Here is an 18766-nt window from a genome sequence, read left to right on the forward strand (position 1 = left end):
AAGGTTGATGCATACTGAGCATCTGTTTTCACAAAGAGGACTCTGATAGTCCCCAGGTATGTTAGGGTCTTTGAATATTGCATGGGATTGATCCGGGTGAAGCTACAACAAAATCTTGTATTGCTGCCTGGACTCGGAAGGATGCTGGGATGGGTTGCGAAAATTTTGGTGGGCTTTGACACCTTCCAGCTTCTTGAGGAAGGAGTTGCCATTGAGAACTTACTTGTTTTCCCCAGATCAATTTAGGAAGGTTCTCTGAATTGAAGAACAAAGATGCTTGTTACTGCTCTTTGCTTTCACTAGCATTTTCTAAAATTGTTAGTAGTGGTTGCTTCTGGTTTTCATATTGTGGCCTTCAGTGAACAATGCGTGCTAAAACCCATTTCTTCAGGACTTGGAAGACAGCTATTCCTGACAAAATGAGGTAAATGTGAAATTGCAAGGGCGGCAGATTTCTGAGAGTAAAAGTGGTTGATTTTCACTCCGTGTGTTTTTTGCAAATGCTTATGTTATTTTTAGCAGCTTTTTAATCGAGCATTCAGCAGCCTCTTTATTCTTTTGCTGGATGGCTAGAATTTTTTATTTCCCATTTGATGCAAAGGATGTTGATAACTCTTACGATTCAAGATAATAAGGATTATCAATTTTCAACTCTTAATAGTAGTACTTTGATTTTTCTTTAGGAGACATTTCACGATATAACGTAACCATTGGACCTGGCCTTAATTGGGGTGGGGGGGGGGTGTTGGAGGAGGAGGGTACATGCCTCCTAGTTCAGAATTTGTGCCCATATTTGAAAGACTGGAGCACATCTTCAAATAATCATCAGTAAATAATATTCTAGTTTAGAAAATTTAAGCCCAACCAAACCAGTTTTTGACATTTTAAAACCTTTTTTTCCCTTTATAGGCAGCTATTAATGGCATAATTCCACAAGAGAATGGCATTTTACAAAAGTAAGTATTCTTTTCTTTACCATTTTTCACAGGTTGATTAAATATACTCAGAACAAAAATGTTGCAGAAGTTGAGGCATAAACTTCTAAAAAGATAGTTTTTCAAAAAATACTGTTTTCTATGACTGGACATTCATTTACTTTTCAAGCTGAGATTCATTGCAGCTAATTTATTCCAGTTTATTTAAGAAAATGTTACTCAATTTAAAAGTCACTGAACAAAGGTAATATTACCAAAACATGCTTACTTAAATCAGAAAGATTCTAATGAACGTAACTAAAATATTAATTCAGTTTCTCTCTCCACAGGTACTATCTGAACTACTGATTTATTTATAGCAGTCTGTTTTATTTCAGATTTCCAGCTTTTGCATTTCCTTGCTTTTCGCTTATCAACTTTGTGTCTGCTTGTGAATTATATGTTAGGTCAAATAGTTTGAAATAAATACTAGGAATTTTTGTATTAATGTGATGGGTAACACAACAGAGTAAGAATTGATACCAGCTTCTTTTGCCTGGATACAATGTGATATCTTATTTATCAGGTTATGCTCCCTTGCCTTGACTCTGGTTTCTATTATATAAAATTATGCAAATGTTATTAATTTTTTCTCATGAGCTCAGTTGTTTTAAGGTTATTATAATAACAATATTGATCCACAGTGGGAAATTCTTTTGCTACAGCAGCAACAATTAAAAATACAACCTAGCAGCGTATAGATTTACTAGTAATAAAGTACAGAATAATATACAATGTACCAATGTGCAATAATAATGTATTAAATAATAAAGCAGAGACTATTGTACTATGGTGTATGTTCTCCTGTTGCACAGAGATGTTGTACAGGTTTCCCCTGCTATCTGAAGGTACAGCGTTCCTATGAAACGGTTCGTAAGCCAGAATGTCGTAAAGTGAATAAGCAATTACCATTTATTAATATGGGAAAAAATTTTGAGCGTTCCCAGACTCAAAAAAATAACCTAAAAAATCATGCCAAATAACACGCAAAACCTAAAATAACAGTAGCATATAGTAAAATACACAGCCAATATAAAGTAGAAATACTTTTCTGCAAATTGCAGCAGCGAAAATCTCATGGCAGTACTCTCGGCGGAAACACGGCGCAAGTGCTCTCGGCAGAAACACTCTCCAGTAACCTTTAAGCTATGAAGCTGCCAAATCATACCAAATAACATAAAAATACACAGCCTATATAAAGTAGAAATAATGCATGTACAGTGTAGTTTCACTTACCGGAATCGGGAAGACACAGTGTCCTCCAAACACCATTTCTCATCGAGACTGTTAGCTTATCGAGAGCACCTCCAATGTTGGTGATTGCCAATTTTATATTCTTTCCAGATCTTTCGCAAAGACGCCTTGGAGTTGCCCTCTCTGTCAATGGTACTTACAATAAAACGCATCACATTTTGCGTATAGTAAGCCTTAATTGTGGCTATTCGGCCTTGGTTGCACGGCTGCAGCAACGATGTCGTACTCGGTGGTAAGAACGCAACACGAATGTTACATGCCAGGTGGATGAGCAGCACAATTATTGACAATCACAAGACACCTACTATTGAGGTTATTTTCTCCAGTATTTTTCAACAAAAGGACTAACGTATCCACTCATGTACTTAGAAAAAAAGCACTTGGGTATTCCAACCACTTGGATGTGAACGGAACACAACGGGAAGTGTTTTCTTATCAACGCCTTTAAGTGCCCTTGGATTTTCTGAATGGTGCACTAGTAGAGGCTTAAGGACAGCATCGCCAGTGGCGTTAATAATGGACATTAGGGTAAACCTATCCTTCAATGCCTTGTGTCCCTCAGCCTGCTTTTCTTCCATCGAAATAAATGTCTTGCTCGACAATTTTTTCCAATAAATTCCAGTTTCGTCACGGTTAAACACTGATACGAATAACCACCTTCTGTAATTATTTTCTTCAGTTCTGCTGGGAACTTTTCGGCAGCTTCAGTATCAGCTGAAGCACTCCCTCTGGTAAACGTTAAACTATGAAGCTGCCCTCGCCTCAGAAGCTGATCAAACCACCCATGACTACCTTTAAATTCCACTTTCGCAACACTTTCATCACCATCGTCCAGTGCTTTCTGTTTCAGCTTATTAAAAAGACTGACTGATTTCTCCGTAAATACAAGAAAACTTAATGGAACACCATGCTTTGTACACCCATCAATCCACTCAAGCAATAGACTTTCCATTTTATCCATTATTGGATGCCGACTAAGAGAGACCACTTTGCTATGAGCAGAACCAACAGTAACATTGGCAGCTTTCAAAATTCTTTCTCTCTGTGTTTAAAAAGTGTGAATGGTGGATGCAGGCAAGTTCAACGCGTGGACAATGTTCTTAGTTCATTCACCACAATCGAAACACTTAATTATGTCTAGTTTTACGCTAAGTGCAACACTCTTACGAGCTCTTTTGGGCTTTTCTGATACCTTAGAACTCATCTTGCTAATGGATGCACAAAATAAATCGAGATAAAGCACGTGTTTAAGCAATGCCGGCTAGAATGCAGTTCCGGGGGAGGAGCTTGGCTGTTTGGACGCGCGCTGCCTTTTTTTGTAACAGTGAAAACATCTTCTGTTAGTGAAAACAGGTAACTAATGTAGGTCTTTCGTAACAGCGAGGTGTCGTAAAGTGAACGTTCAGAAAACAGGGGCCACCTGTATATACTTATTGCATTTTGTAGGAAAGATTTTCTGTAACGATCCTTGTGACAGTGAAACTGAATGAGTCTGTTCAAAAAGGTGCTCCACTGCTTATTTAGTAGTCATGGAGAGGATGTGCCAGATTGTCCATGATGGACCTCCTCTCCACCACTAACTCGAGAGTCCAGGTTGTAGCCAAGGACGAATCCAGCTTTTTTGATGAGTTTATTTGGTCTTTTTGCATCACCAGCACCGATGCTGCTCCCCCAACATAAAGCATCAAAGAAGACTGCCCTTGCTACAACAGACTGGTAAAAGATCTCCAAAGTCCTGCTGCACACATTGAAGGATCTCAGCTTTCTTAGAAAATTGAGTCTGCTCATCCTCTTCTTGTAAACAGCCATGGCATTGGTTTTCCAGTTCATAATTGTCTAAAATTTATGATTTTCCCACAAGTGGAAGCCCTCTCTACATAGAGTATATTCTCCTATTCTGTCATAATTTTAAAGACTATTCAGGTAACCTGCAACATTTCTGAAAAAATGCAAGTTATTCAGTTGTTCCTCGAACTTTTAAATTTGGCTTATCCAGTGAAGAGACCAGAGCTGTACCACATACAGTGCTGATTTAAAAAGTATTCACCCTCTTGGAAGTTTTATGTTTTATTGTTTTACAACATTGAATCACGGTGGATTAAATTTGGCTTTTTTTGACACTGATCAACAGAAAAAGACTCTTTCATATCAAAGTGAAAACTAATCTCTACAAAGTGACCTAAATTAATTACAAATATAAATGACAAAGTAATTGATTGCATAAGTATTCACCCCCTTTAATATGACACACCAAGTCATCACTGGTGTAGCCAGTTGATTTTAGAAATCGTGTAATTAGTTACATGGAGATCACCTGTGTGCAGTCAGGTGTTTCAATTGATCGTAGTAAAAATACAATACCGTCGGTGAGATAGGGAGTTGTCTATCCCAGCATGTGAAGACAGACTCCGGCGGATTGAGCGGATGAGACCAATGGAAGGTCCAACGGTCAAGGCGGCGGTCTCTGCAAGCGTCGGGGAACGTGCAGAGCAGGACAAGACACAGAAGACGTCCTAGTCATCCACTGCGCCTAGTCCCATCTCCAGCCGTCTAGACTCTGTTTTGCCACTGGATCCAGATGGGAATTGGGAAGAGAGAGTGAGGCTGACGCTGCGCAACTCTCCCTCACTTAAATCCAAATCACGTGCTAGTCTCGACACCATCATAATGGTGTCGAGGTCCTCATCGACGTCAACAATGGGCGAACAACAGTAAAAATACACCTGTATCTGGAAGGTCTAACTGCTGGTAAGTCAGTATCCTGGCAAAAATTGCACCGTGAAGGCAAAAGAACACTCCAAGCAACTCTGCGAAAAGATTGAAAAGCACAAGTCAGGAGATGGATATAAGAAAATTTCCAAGTCACTGAATATCCCTTGGAGTATAGTTAAGTCAATCATCAAGAAATGGAAAGAATATGGCACAGCTGTAAATCTGCCTAGAGCAGGCCGTCTTCAAAAACTGAGTGACTGTGCAAGAAGGGAATTAGTGAGGGAGGCCACCAAGAGACTTATGACAGTTCTGGTGGGATTACAAGCTTCATTGGCGGAGATGGGAGAGACTGCATATACAACAACTGTTGTCTAGGTGTTTCACTAATGGCAGCTTTATGGGAGAGTGGCAAAGAGAAAACCTCTTGGTGGAGAGGGGGGAAACTCATGAAATCTTGGCTAAAGTTTGCCAGAAGGCATGTGGGAGACTGGAGGCAGCTGGAAGAAGATGTTATGGTCTGATGAAACCAAACTTGAGCTTTTTACCATCAGATTAATAGCTATGTTTGATGTAAGTCAACACTGCACATCAACAAGAGCACACCGTCCTTACTGTGAGACGCGGTAGCATCATGCTGTGGGGATGCTTCACTGCTGCAGGCCCTGGAAGACTTGTGAAGGTAGAGAGTAAAATGAATGGAGCATAATACAGGGAAGTCTTGGAAGAAAATCTGGTGCAGTCTGCAGCAAACTGCAACTTGAGAGAAGATTTGTTTTCCAGCCAGACAAAGCCAAAGCTGCACAAGAATGGCTTAAAAACAACAGTGTTTGGAGTGGCCAAGTCAGAGTTTAGACCTCAATCTAACTGAGAATTTGTGGCTAGATTTAAAAAGGGCTGTTCACTCATAATCCCCTTGCAAACTGACTGAGCTTAGGTAGCTTTGTAAAGAAGAGTGGAGAAAAATTGTAGCGTCTAGATATGCCAAGCTGATAGAGACCTATCCACATAGACTTGAGGCTCTAATTTCTGTCAAAGGTGTATTTACTAAATACTGACTTGAATTCAATTATTCTGTGTTTAATATTTGTAATAAATTTTGACCCATTTGTAAAAACTTGTTTTCATTTTGACACAAAAGGATCTTTTCTGTTGATCAGTGTCAAAAAAAGCCAAATTAAATCCACTGATTCAATGTTACAAAACAATAAAACATGGAAGCTTTTGGGGGGGGGGAATACTTTTTATAGGCACTGTATGTGCAGCTTGGTTATGACTACACAAGTTTCACAAAGTTTTCTATTTTAATTAAATATCATTAAACATGTCAAAGAGATGTTTATTTCTAATTGCTTTGTTTTAGTTGATTTGTTTGCTGATTTCCAACGCCCCTCTGTTCCACCATCCCATTTTCAGATTTCTGCTTTTCCTTTTCTCTAACCAATAACTGGCAATTATTTTTGAATTTGCAGTGTAATTCCCTAGTCTTCAAGTTTACCAATGTTGATTAGCAATAGCTATTAAAATATAATTTAATTCTAACTTGTAAACTATTGCAGTGTAGTGTAAAAAGACTTCATTGAGCTGATTTGCTCATTCTCTTTACAAGGAAAATGTTAACTTGCTTCCTATTTCAATTTAAAAATATCTTGGAATATGGTCATCACTGGCAAAACTAACTTAGTTGCTTATTAAAAGGTGATGGTGGATGCTTAATTTTGACCTACAGTCAGGAAATGGTGCTGCAGTTGGGCCTGAATAAGGTCCCAGTGGGTGCAGATGTGGAATCTAAATTAAATTAATTTTTAAGTAAAATTAGTCTGAGGAATGGTGAATATGAAGCTCCTTGTCTATTTATCAAAAAAACAAAATAAAATCATCTGATTAACTGATACTATGGAGGGAATAAAATTTGGTGCCCTGGCTCAGCTTGATCTTTATGAATGCGGATTCACAGCAGTGTTATTCATCCTTAACTGCCTTCTGAAATGGTCATGCAAGCCATTTTTATTATATAAGAACAGCTGCGTCAAAATAGAATAAGGATAATGATTAAGAATTTATTATCTGTCATCCCATTTGCCTCCAGTTGACTGGTAATGTCCTCAGGAGTACTTGGAGCTCCATGTCTAAATAGGAAGAGCTGTCTATGGTCTACCTGACATTCTCACTCTCAGCATTGTAGCTCCACAGCTAATATCTTAACTTCTCCATTGTAAATCTTGAATTCATCCAGACCATGCTGGTGGGACAATGCCACTAGAGGTGGTGTTATATTTATGTACAAGAATGATGGAATGCCAATATATCTCATGGCATCATGTCAAACACAGACAAGAACTTGAGTTATCAAGAGTAGATTCATTAGTTACCATTCTCTTTCTTCTAATGCATTGTCATTTCTCTGTATTGAAAATACTTGGAAGAAGCACTGAGTGGACTTCTATATCTGTTACTAAGATTAACAGTCGTAGTAATATTACTTGCTGACCTCTGAAGAACTTGCTTTCTGGCAGGTGATGAACAAATGAATATGAAGGAGAAACTTGCATAACCTCACTCAGTAATCAGCTTTTTATGGTTGTATCTGTCTGTGACAGTGTTGACTATCACATTATCCTTTTGGAGATGGTCTGATTTTCACACTAAGGGCATCCTTCAATGTTGTGTGACATTAGCATCATGATAATTTGGTTAGTCTGAATGTATAATATAAAATTTGGAATACAAGAGAAACTGAAAGATATTTACCTTACCAGAGTAGTATTCCAGTACAGTCTGTCAGTATCTATCCTTTATATGACAATCAAGCTATTGGACCAGTCCTGGTTCACTGAGGAGCACAGCAGGGCATGCTGGCAACAGCATAAATTATTCCTAAAAAGTCCAGTTTAATGATGCAGTAGCATATAACATGTATGCTAAACAAGTAAAATTATGTGAGTTAAGCAATTTGCGAATCAACAGATAATATCACAGCTCTGCAGTTTTGTCAAGTTTAGCCCAATTATACAGCTAACAGGAGAAGATGGCTCCAGGAATATCATTGTCTCTGTGTGGGTGGAGTGTGGCAGGTGAGTACTGAAAAAAAAAAAATTTTGGAATCATCTTCAGCTGGAGGTCTTCAGTGGATGATGCATCATACTTCTGCAACCTTTGTCATTTATGGAAGCCAGCTGATACCAAGGAGTACTGAATACAGCATTGGCTTTGGGATCAGATTATTCCTTGCAGTAGAACTGGAGGATTGCTCCAGAAATAGTTGTATCTCCACTCAAATTGTTGTTCTGCATTTAAAACTCTGGTGTTTCTGTCAATCTGTAAAATTGTGTACAAAAAAGTGAGATTTTGAAAAAGTGTTGATCTTTGAATTGAATGTATTCAGTATCTGAATCTCTTCTGGCCTCTTGAATACAGAACTTTCTTGCCATCTGGTATGTAAATAGTCAAACCCTTATTAAGAAACTTTGACCTCATAGATCTAGGTAGGAACGAGAGGAAGCATCAGACCAATGAAACCTTTGTATGTTTCAATCAAAGTATGTATAAGTTATACAGCCTTGAAGTTTGTCTGCTTACAGGCAGCCACAAAACAAGAAACCCGAAAGAACCCAATTTAATAAAAGGCCAACACCTAATGCAGGTGTCCCCCACTTTTCGAACGTTCGCTTTACGAAACCTCACTGTTACAAAAGACCTACATTAGTACCCTGTTTTCGCTAACAGAAGGTTTTTTCACTGTTACGAGAAAAAACAGCGTGCGAAAAATGGCGGCGTGAGAAAAAAATGGCGCAGTGCGAAAAAAAATGGCAGTGCGCGAAAAAAAAAAGCAGCGTGCGCCCTGAGCAGCCAAGCTCCTCCCCCAGAACTGCATTTTAGCCGCCATTGCTTAAACACATGCTTTATCTCGATTTATTTTGTGCATCTGTTGCAAGGTGAGTTCTAAGGTATCAGAAAAGCCTAAAAGAGCTCGTAAGGGTGTTACACTTAGCGTAAAACTAGACATAATTAAGCATTTCGACCGTGGTGAACGAAGTAAGGACATTGTCTGCACGTTGAACTTGCCTGCATCCACCATTCGCACTATTTACACGCAGAGAAAAGAATCTTGAAAGCTGCCGATGTTACTGTTGGTTCTGCTCGTAGCAAAGTGGTCTCTCTTAGTCGGCATCCAGTAATGGATAAAATGGTAAGTCTATTGCTTGAGTGGATTGATGGGTGTACAAAACGTGGTGTTCCTTTAAGTTATCTTATACTTAAGGAGAAATCAGTCTTTTTAATAAGCTGAAACAGAAAGCACTGGCCATTGGTGATGAAAGTATTGCGAAAGTGGAATTTAAAGGTAGTCACGGGTGGTTTGATCAGTTTCTGAGGTGAGGACAGCTTCATAGTTTAACGTTTATTGGACAGAGTGCCTCGGCTGATAACTGAAGCTGCTGAAAGGTTCCCAGCAAAACTGAAGAAAATAATTACAGAGGGTGGTTATTCCTATAAGCGAGTGTTTAACTATGACGAAACTGCAATTTATTGGAAAAAATTGCTGAGTAAGACATTTATTTCGAAAGAAGAAAAGCAGGCTAAGGGACACAAGACATCGAAGGACAGGTTTACCCTAATGCCTATTACTAACGCCACTAAGCCTCTACTAGGGTACCATTCAGAAAATCCGAGGGCACTTAAAGGCGTTGATAAGAAAGCACTTCCCGTTGTGTTCCATTCACATCCAAGCAGTTGGAACACCAACGTGCTTTTTTCTGAGTACATGAGCAGATACGTTAGTCCTTTTGTTGAAAAATACTGTAGAGAAGATAACCTTGATAATAGGTGTCTTGTGATTGTCGATAATTGTGCTGCTCATCCGCCTGCCATTACATTCGTATTGCGCTCTTACCGCCGAATACCACATCGTTGCTGCAGCCGTGTGACCAAGGCCTAATAGCCACAATTAAGGCTTACTATACGCAAAATGTGATGCATTTTATTGTAAGTGCTCTTGACAGAGAGGGAAACTCCGAAGCATCTTTGCAAGAGATCTGGAAAGACTCCCTTTCCAGATCAAGACTACAATATAAAACTGGCAATCGCCAACATTGGAGATGCTCTCGATAGGTTAACAGTCTCGATGAGAAATGGCATTTGGAGGAAACTATGTCCCGAAGCAGTGAACGATTTTAAAGGCTTCGAACCATCAACAATAAATACGACAATAGTGAGCTTGGCTAAGGAGGCTGGGTTTGTGGAAGTTGACGAAGATGATGTTGAAGAGGTTTTGGCATCCTATGACCAAGAATTGACAGATGAAGAGCTGATGCAATTGCAAGAGGAAAGGATAACAATCGAAACTGAACGCAGTAGCAAAAATGAAGTCGTCCAGGACTGAACGTGAAGCAGTTGCGTGAGATTTTCGCTGCGATTGACAGCGCTACAATGATTGCAGAAAAGTATGACTTTAATTTTGAAAGGGCACGTAGGTTTAGGGCAGGTTTGCAGGATGTTTTGAGTGCTTACAAAGAACTCTATGATCTAAAAATGCGCGAGGCTCAGCAGTCAAGTATACTGTCGTTTTTCAAGCCTTGCACATCGGCCACAGCAGACGACGAATCTCGACCTTCGACATCGAGGCAGGCAGACATAGAAGATGATGACCTGGCTGCCCTATTGAAAATAGACTATGATGAGATGACACCTCAGTCTCCTCTACCTCCCACCACCCCAATTTCTGACGACTCGGCCTAACACACCATCCCGATTCCCGTAAGTGAAACTACACTATACATACATTATTTCTACTTTATATAGGTTGTGTATTTTTGTGTTATTTAGTATGATTTGTTATTTGGTATGATTTGGCAGCCTCATAGCTTAAAGGTTACTGGAGAGAGTGCTTCCGCCGACAGCGCCTGCGCCGACAGTGCTTCCGCCGAGAGCGCATGCTTGAGATTTTCGTTGCGCTAGACTGCTTCAATGATTGCAAGAAGTATTTCTACTTTATATAAGTTGTGTATTTTTGTGTTATTTAGTATGATTTGTTATTTGGTACGATTTGGCAGCCTCATAGCTTAAAGGTTACTGGAGAGAGTGCTTCTGCCGAGAGCGCATGCGTGAGATTTTCGCTGCGCTAGACAGTACTTCAATGATTGCAAAAAGTATTTCTACTTTATATAGGCTGTGTATTTATCATATCATTCCTGCTTTTACTTTATGTTACTGTTATTTTAGGTTTTATGTGTTATTTGGCATGTTTTGGTAGGTTATTTTTTGGGTCTGGAAATGCTCAAAAATTTTTCCCATATTAATAAATGGTAATTGCTTCTTCACTTTACGACATTTCGGCTTACAAACAGTTTCATTGGAACACTCTACCTTCGGATGGCGGGGGAAACCTGTATGCTGAGAAAGAGGGCGAAAAATACCCACAAATCACGCAAACAGTAAAAGCGAGCAGCAGCATTCGGAACTAACTTGAGTCCATGGATCTGAATCCTGGAGCAGCCAGAGTAGACCCGTAGCCTAGTTCTTAGCTCATTGTATAGTAAGACAAAATCTCTGTGAAGCTTGCAGACACGAAGCGCGTAGGAGCCAGAGCAGGGCACAGCCTCAGCCTCAACGCTGAGGAGAACAGAGTAAAACATTGTGGAGCAGATCCAGCTCAACTCTTGTCTCCAGTCCTGACACCCTGCCTTTTCAGTCCATTTGGCCCAGTGTTTAAATTGTTCAAGCACTGGATTGTCCCCCGCACTCGAACCTGGGCCCCGCTGCAGTGATACTCTAGGCTGCTTCTGGCATGTACTTAATCTTTCCAAATCAATGCGGCGTTTAGAAGGATCAAACCTTGCTCCCCGTTTAGGTAGATGGGCACCAAAACAACTCGGCTTCAACTTTAGTACCGCCCTGGTCGCTCCAACGTTGTCTCCAAAGTTCCAACTTCTCCACCTCTCCTGCTTCTCCAGGAACGTGCCTCTATCTTGCTCTAGTCTGTCTTGCATTCACACGCCTCGACCCACCGATCAGCCTCGCCTTCGCTCACTACTTCATTGTTTGCAGTGATGGTTTACCACAATTTTCCATATAAGAAGTGTTATTAATAGAGCATTTAGTCAAATTTCTTGCTTTGAAAACACCCAGTAAGTTGTTGCACACCTTCAGTAACACCATCTTAAACTGAAGTTAGATCACTTCTCACTTACCTGATCTCTGGGAAATATAGACCTTGTCTGCTTAATGGTTTCCTGTTGAACAAGTTTCACCCCTGTGGCTGAGTGGCCTATTCCCCCTTGTGTGTTCATCTTTATGTGTATATGACACTTCGTTAAATGATTAAATTCAGAATATATCCATTTGTGCTAATTATTCACTTGCAACATACCTAAACCCAAGTCATAATTTTCTAGATTATATCAAGATGATATTTGCTTAATTCTCATTTCAACCATTTTGTGAGTTATTGGTGAATGAGAGTGCATGAATGTCACAGGGGCATAGCTGTTGGTGTTGGTGCTGCTCAGATGCAGTGCCTTTGGTTGATCTGCCCAAATTTACTCCCGTGTCCCAAAGGTAAATTAATTGACTACTGTGAATTGGCAGGTTGTTTGAAAATAGGAGTAGTTGATGGGCATGTAAGAAATTTGAGGAATAGGAATCCTCTCAGGGTTGGCATGGAGACTTTGGGCTAGGTGACCAGCTCGTGTGATTTTAAAAAGATGAGAAATAATAAAAAAGTAAATTTTCATATGGATCCAAAGCAACCGGAAGACACTTAGTCATTCTGTTAGTGTGTCAGCATTTCAGATTTGATTCCAGTTGTGTTAAATATATGTATAGATAACTTGAATTATCAGTAGGAATTGTCCTATCAACTGCGAAGAAGTATAATTCAAAAGCTGCTTAGCTATTTTTCTTGATTGTCATCAGAATAATTGAGATATTTAAAACAAGTTTTTATAATCTGCTAAAACCCTACAATTGTAGAGGTTACACACATAAAAGTTGCTGGTGAATGCAGCAGGCCAGGCAGCATCTCTAGGAAGAGGTACAGTCGACGTTTTGGGCCGAGGCCCTTCGTCAGGACTAACTGAAAGAAGAGCTAGTAAGAGATTTGAGAGGGGGAAGGGGGGATCCAAAATGATAGGAGAAGACAGGAGGGGGATTCTTTCTCCCTTGGCCTCCAGTCCCATGATCCTCTCATATCCCTTTTGCCAATCAACTGTCCAGCTCTTGGCTCCATCCCTCCTCCCCGCGCCCCCCCCCCCCCGTCTTCTCCTATCATTTCGGATCTCCCCCTCCCCCTCCCACTTTCAAATCTCTTACTAGCTCTTCTTTCGGTTAGTCCTGACAAAGGGTCTCAGCCCGAAACGTCGACTGTACCGCTTCCTAGAGATGCTGCCTGGCCTGCTGCGTTCACCAGCAACTTTTATGTGTATTGCTTGAAATTCCAGCATCTGCAGATTTCCTTGTAATTGTTGAGGTTGTTATTTTTGTATGGTTTTCTCATTATTAATGCATTTGTAACCTACAGATGAACATTTGCATAATAGAGGAAGTGGAAGTTGTATTGTGATTTCGATTTATTATGAGAATTTCGAAGTTTCTGTGTCCTTGGGTGTAAATGTATGAATAATTCTGAATTCATTGTGAAAGATTTTATTACAGTCTTTTTAGGGCTTTCAATATTTGTTCTGAAATGGTTTACATTTTACAAACTAAATTAAAACCAGCTTTAGTTGGTGACTTTTAAAAAAAAAAGTATAATATTGAAAATCTTGTCCATAAAATCTTGCTTTACCATTTTTATAGTTTTGATCAGTTCATAACCTGGCCAGCCATGCAGCCAGCTGCCCAGATACAGATAACTTTTCAATGCACAAACCAGAGCTAACTATCTAAGAAATTGACCAGTGATTGTTTGGTATGCCAGAGTAGTTTCCTATGTCTGTTTTAAATGTTTTGGTAATATTATTGTTCATGTTTGAATTTTTTTTATCTGTTTGCAGTGAGTTTGTTAGTGGTGAGACGTCACAGGATCCAACGTTTGGATCTACTGGTCAGTCCTCTTCCTCTTCCACTTCCTCGACCTTCTGCCCCAAAACACCATCAAGACCAATAGTAGAAAGGCAACCAAGAATGCTGAATTTTAGAGTGGAATACCGTGACAGAAATGTGGAGGTGGTAGTTGAAGATACCAACACAGTTGGTAAGCTTTTAAAATGAACAGCTCATTGACCAAGAAAGATTTGTGTATCTCTAATGAAAGTGCTAGATCACTCGGGTCCCTCAGAATAACAGCACTTATGATCTTTTATATTTATAAAATACCCCATCTTTCTACTTTCCCACATCATGTTCTGTATTATATTTCATCCAACATATTTTGTCCGTTCACAAAGCCTCTTTATGTATTCTGTTTGCTTTTGCAATATTTTTATTGATATGATATAAATTACATGAATACAAATACAAAATTCATAAGATTACAAGTAAATAATACGAATTAAATTACATTTAAAGCACAGTATCCCATATTCCCAATCAATCATGTATTTAAAAAAAAAGATTGAATTATGAAATGAAATAGAATAAAATAATTGTATTTTATAAAAAAAAATCTACCCCCACTACCAAAATGAGCTGGTTGGTAAAAAAAAGAAGAAAAAAGAAAAATACCGACCATGTGATATTATAATAATAATGGCTCAGATCCATACTTTAATAACAGTTCAAAGATTGTGAAACTAATTCAGAAAGGGTCCCCATGATATTAGAAAATCATGCTTAGAATCAGAAATCGAACAACGGATCTTCTGTAGATCAAGGCACAACATGACGTCAGATAAGCCATTGAATGTGAGTGGGCGGGGCGGCCTCCTTCCACTTGAGGAAGATTGCCCTCCTGGTCGTAAGAGACATAAAGGCCAATACCCGCAAATCAGATGGCTTCAATTTTGTAGTGCAATCCTCAACAATACCAAACAAGGCAGTCAAAGGATTGGGCTTAACGTTGGCATTGAAAAGTGCAGAAAAAGTTTGAAATACATCTTTCTAGGATTTTTCAAGGCTCGAACATGTCCAAAACATATGAATTAGTGTGGCCACTCCATTAGTACATCTATCACAGTAAGGGGAAATATCTGTGTAGAAATGGGAAAGCTTGTCTTTATTCATATGAACTCTGTGTACCACTTTGAATTGTAATAAAGAATGACGGGCACATAATGATGAAGAATTAATCAATTTTAAAATAGTCTTCCAGCTCTCATCAGATATGAAAATCTGTAGATCCTTTTCCCAATCTCCTTTAATTTTATCTAAAGAGGCCTTTTTGAGTCCCAACAGTAGACCATAAATGTAAGATATTGAACCTTTATCAAAGGTTTCAGATTAAAAATTGTATTTATTATATTCTTATCTGGACTTGTATGAAATGTAAGTAATTGAGATCTTAAAAAATCTCTAATCTGTAAGTATCGAAAAAAGTGAGTGTTGGAAAGGTTAAATTTCATTGAAAGTTGCACAAAAGAAGAGAGATTCCCTTCATCAAACAAATCCTGAAATCGTTTAATACCCAATCTATCCCATTCTTTAAAAGATAAGTCAATTAAAGATGGTTTGAAAAAACAATTAGAAAATATGGGACTTGAGAGAGGGAGAATCTCAATAAATCAAATGTTTTCTAAACTGTAACCAAATTCTCTATGTATGTATAAGCACCACATTGTCAATTAGTTTACTCAAAGATAAAGGAAGTGAGGATTCAAGTAAAGAAATAATGGAAAATTTTATAACAGAGTTAACTTCCAAAGAAACCCATGTAGGGCAATTTTCATGGTTAATGTAATATATCCAGAACGTAATATTACATATATTAACTGCCCAATAACATAACCTAAAATTGGGTAAGGCAAATCCTCTGTTCTATTTGGGTTTTTGCAGGTGAGCTTTATTTTTACAAGGTTTTTTATTCCTCCATATATAGGAAGAAAGAATTGAATCCAAAGAGTCAGAAAAAGATTTAGGAATAAAAACAGGCACAGCTTGAAAAAGGTATATAAATTTAGGTGAGATATTCATTTTAATAGAATTGATTCGGCCAATTAGTGATAAAGAGAGAGGCAACCAATTAGTGTTTTTTAACATAATTCAATAAACTTAAAAAGTTTTCCTTAAATAAATCCTTATAATTCTTAGTAATTGTTACTCCTAAATATGTCAATTATTTTCTTACAATTTTAAAAGTAAGGTTAATATCAGTTGGTATTAAATTGTTTAAAGGAAACAGTTCACTCTTCTGTAAATTTAATTTATATCCTGAGAACTGACTAAAATTAGTCAGTAAACAGAACACAAATGGTAAGGAAGTTGTAACATTAGATATAAAAAGCAATAAGTCATCAGCATAGAGTGACACTTTATGAATAGTATCTCTCCTTAAAATACTAGTAATCTCTTTAGACTCTCGGAAAAACAATTGCTAAGGGTTCTAATACCAAATCAAAAAGCAGAGGGCTCAAAGGGCAACCTTGTCTAGTTCCACATTGGAGCTTAAAGGGTTTAGAATTCTGAAAATTAGTAAGAACCCGAGCGGAGGGAGATAAATAAAGTAATTTAATCCAATGAATAAAATTAGGTCCAAAATCAAATTTTTCTAAGGATGCAGATAAAAAGTTCCATTCAACTCTTGTCAAAAGCCTTCTCCGCATCCAAAGATATCACACGTTCCGATATTTCCTTAGATGGAGAGTACATAACATTTAACAAATGCTGTATATTAAAATGGGAATATCGATTTTTAATAAATCCTGTCTGATCATCCAAAATTATAGAAGATATAATATTTTCAAGTTTGCGAGTCAACACTTTAGATAAAATTTAGTATCAAAATTGAGTAAAGAGATAGGTCTATACGAAAAGCATACAGTAGGATTCTTATTCTTTTTGAGTCAGCGAGCTAAGAACTAAGTTCCCTCCCCAAAAAATCCTGTTGACAGTAAAAACTCCGGTCCTGCAAGGTCATTATGTCCCTACCAAGACACAACATAAAAAGAAAAATAACTCAGTATTCGAAAGTATGAAAGGATCAGTTTAAACAAATTCAAAGAAAGCTGTATTAAAATAAAGCCTCAAAAAGGGATACAATAAAAAAAGTGTCCAAAAAAAAAGACAATATATGAACAGCCAAAACGTAAGCTTATTGAAACCTTACTTCAAATTCATATTAATGGAAGAAAAAAAATTGATCAGATAAGAAATTTAACAGTTTTAGACTTCATCCTTCAGAAATTCTTTTGCTTCTTCAACCAACTTTATTCTTTTTCGCAATCCATTCTTCAAAACAATACTCAGACGAGCAGAGAACCGAAGGGATGGTTTATATCCTTTATTGTAAAATTCCAACATAACTTCTTTAATCTTCATGCGATCAGCCATAACTTCAGGCAAATAGTCTTCTACAAATCTAACCGTGTAATTTTGGAAATCGATCATTCCTTGTTGATGGGTATGGAGAATTAAAAGGTCCTTAATACGAAATTCATGAAAGCTTAGTATGACCGATCTGGGTCTCGCCGCCGCCAACAATGGCTTCGAAGTCGGAGAGCTATATGCTCGATCGAGCTTTGGCTCGGAAGTGAATAAAGCAGGGAAAAGTTGTTTCAGAAAGTTTGCAAAAAACTTTGTAAGGTCAGCGCCTTCAATTGATTCTTCAAGACCCAGAATTCGTAAGTTATTTCTACTGTTTCTATTTTTGAGACTGATGATCCTTTTCAGCATTTTATCATTGGATAAAGATAACTCTTTGCAGAGTTTAATTGTATCGTCAATGTCCTCTTCAAGTGTCATCAGCTTCACAGTATTTTCCTGAATTCGGTTCTCGTGCTTAGATAAAGTTTGTTGAATTGTATCTAATTTGCTGTTGAGTCGTTGAAACTCCTCAGAAAATTCCGATTTTTGCCGTTTAAGGAAGTCACTGAATCCAGAGTGACTGGGCATTCATCTTCTGTTTCTCTTTCTTTTGCAGATGCTTTGGTTCTTTTCCCAGCCATAGTAAAGCAGTCTTAAAGTTTTATAATAAGGTTTCAAAAAAAAAAGACTGGTAGGAGATAATTAAGTAAACAGGGTAGGAGCAATCTAAAGCGATGTTACTCCATCAGCTGTCAACAAGGCTCAATATTTGCAAGTTCTCAGAAAGTGAAGCAGTCAACCTGCTGGCAGCATGACACAGATAGCATTTGGGTATGGGCTAATAATTGGAAAGTGAACTGTATTTGACTAATGCAATGAAAATCTCCTGGAAGAGAATTCTCAATCCTTTATTTACTGTCATCATTGTTGTCAAATTTCATATCAGTTCCTTGGAAAATCGATGGCAAAAGACAACTGGAATAGCAATATTAAAAACTACAAAAGTAAGTAATTTAACTCCCAACTTCCCAAGATGTGATGGAATAACTGTGATATGCGTAGCAGATTGCAGCTCCAAAAATGGCTTTGGCCCGATGCTGTCCAGATGAAAGCAAACTGCTTGATCAACCATCCATCATTGCATTGGATCTGCTTGCGAGTTGAGCAAGCAGCCCTGTTGGCCCCGTTTCAGTCTGCTACATCTGAAAAACACAGCTACATCTATGGACTATATAGTTAGTGGTATCATTTTAAGGTGATTTTGAAAAAGCTATCACTCAAAGTCAGTATTGCTGGCATGATTCCCCTTTTAGACAGTGGGAAAGAGGATGCTGCTCTGCTTTAAAAGTTCATCTAAGGAACTGTGGCTTTCAACTCTCAATACTGACCATTCTGCTGTTAAACATACTGTCTCTGGCAAATAAAATCAAAGATCT

At 38.2% G+C, this 18766-nt stretch overlaps 1 protein-coding gene across 2 annotated transcripts in view; it reads left to right on the forward strand.

The window, feature by feature from the left end:
* The window catches only part of faf1 (Fas (TNFRSF6) associated factor 1), a 368750-nt gene that overhangs the window by 30231 nt on the left and 319753 nt on the right, over positions 1-18766 (forward strand). For both annotated transcript variants that reach the window (XM_072273767.1, XM_072273768.1), the window contains exons 3-4: positions 910-956; positions 13928-14127. In XM_072273767.1, the coding sequence (XP_072129868.1) occupies positions 910-956; positions 13928-14127 (247 nt within the window). The remainder of the gene's footprint in view (positions 1-909; positions 957-13927; positions 14128-18766) is intronic.

Source organism: Mobula birostris, chromosome 12 (assembly GCF_030028105.1).
Source record: "Mobula birostris isolate sMobBir1 chromosome 12, sMobBir1.hap1, whole genome shotgun sequence".
Taxonomy (NCBI): domain Eukaryota; kingdom Metazoa; phylum Chordata; class Chondrichthyes; order Myliobatiformes; family Myliobatidae; genus Mobula; species Mobula birostris.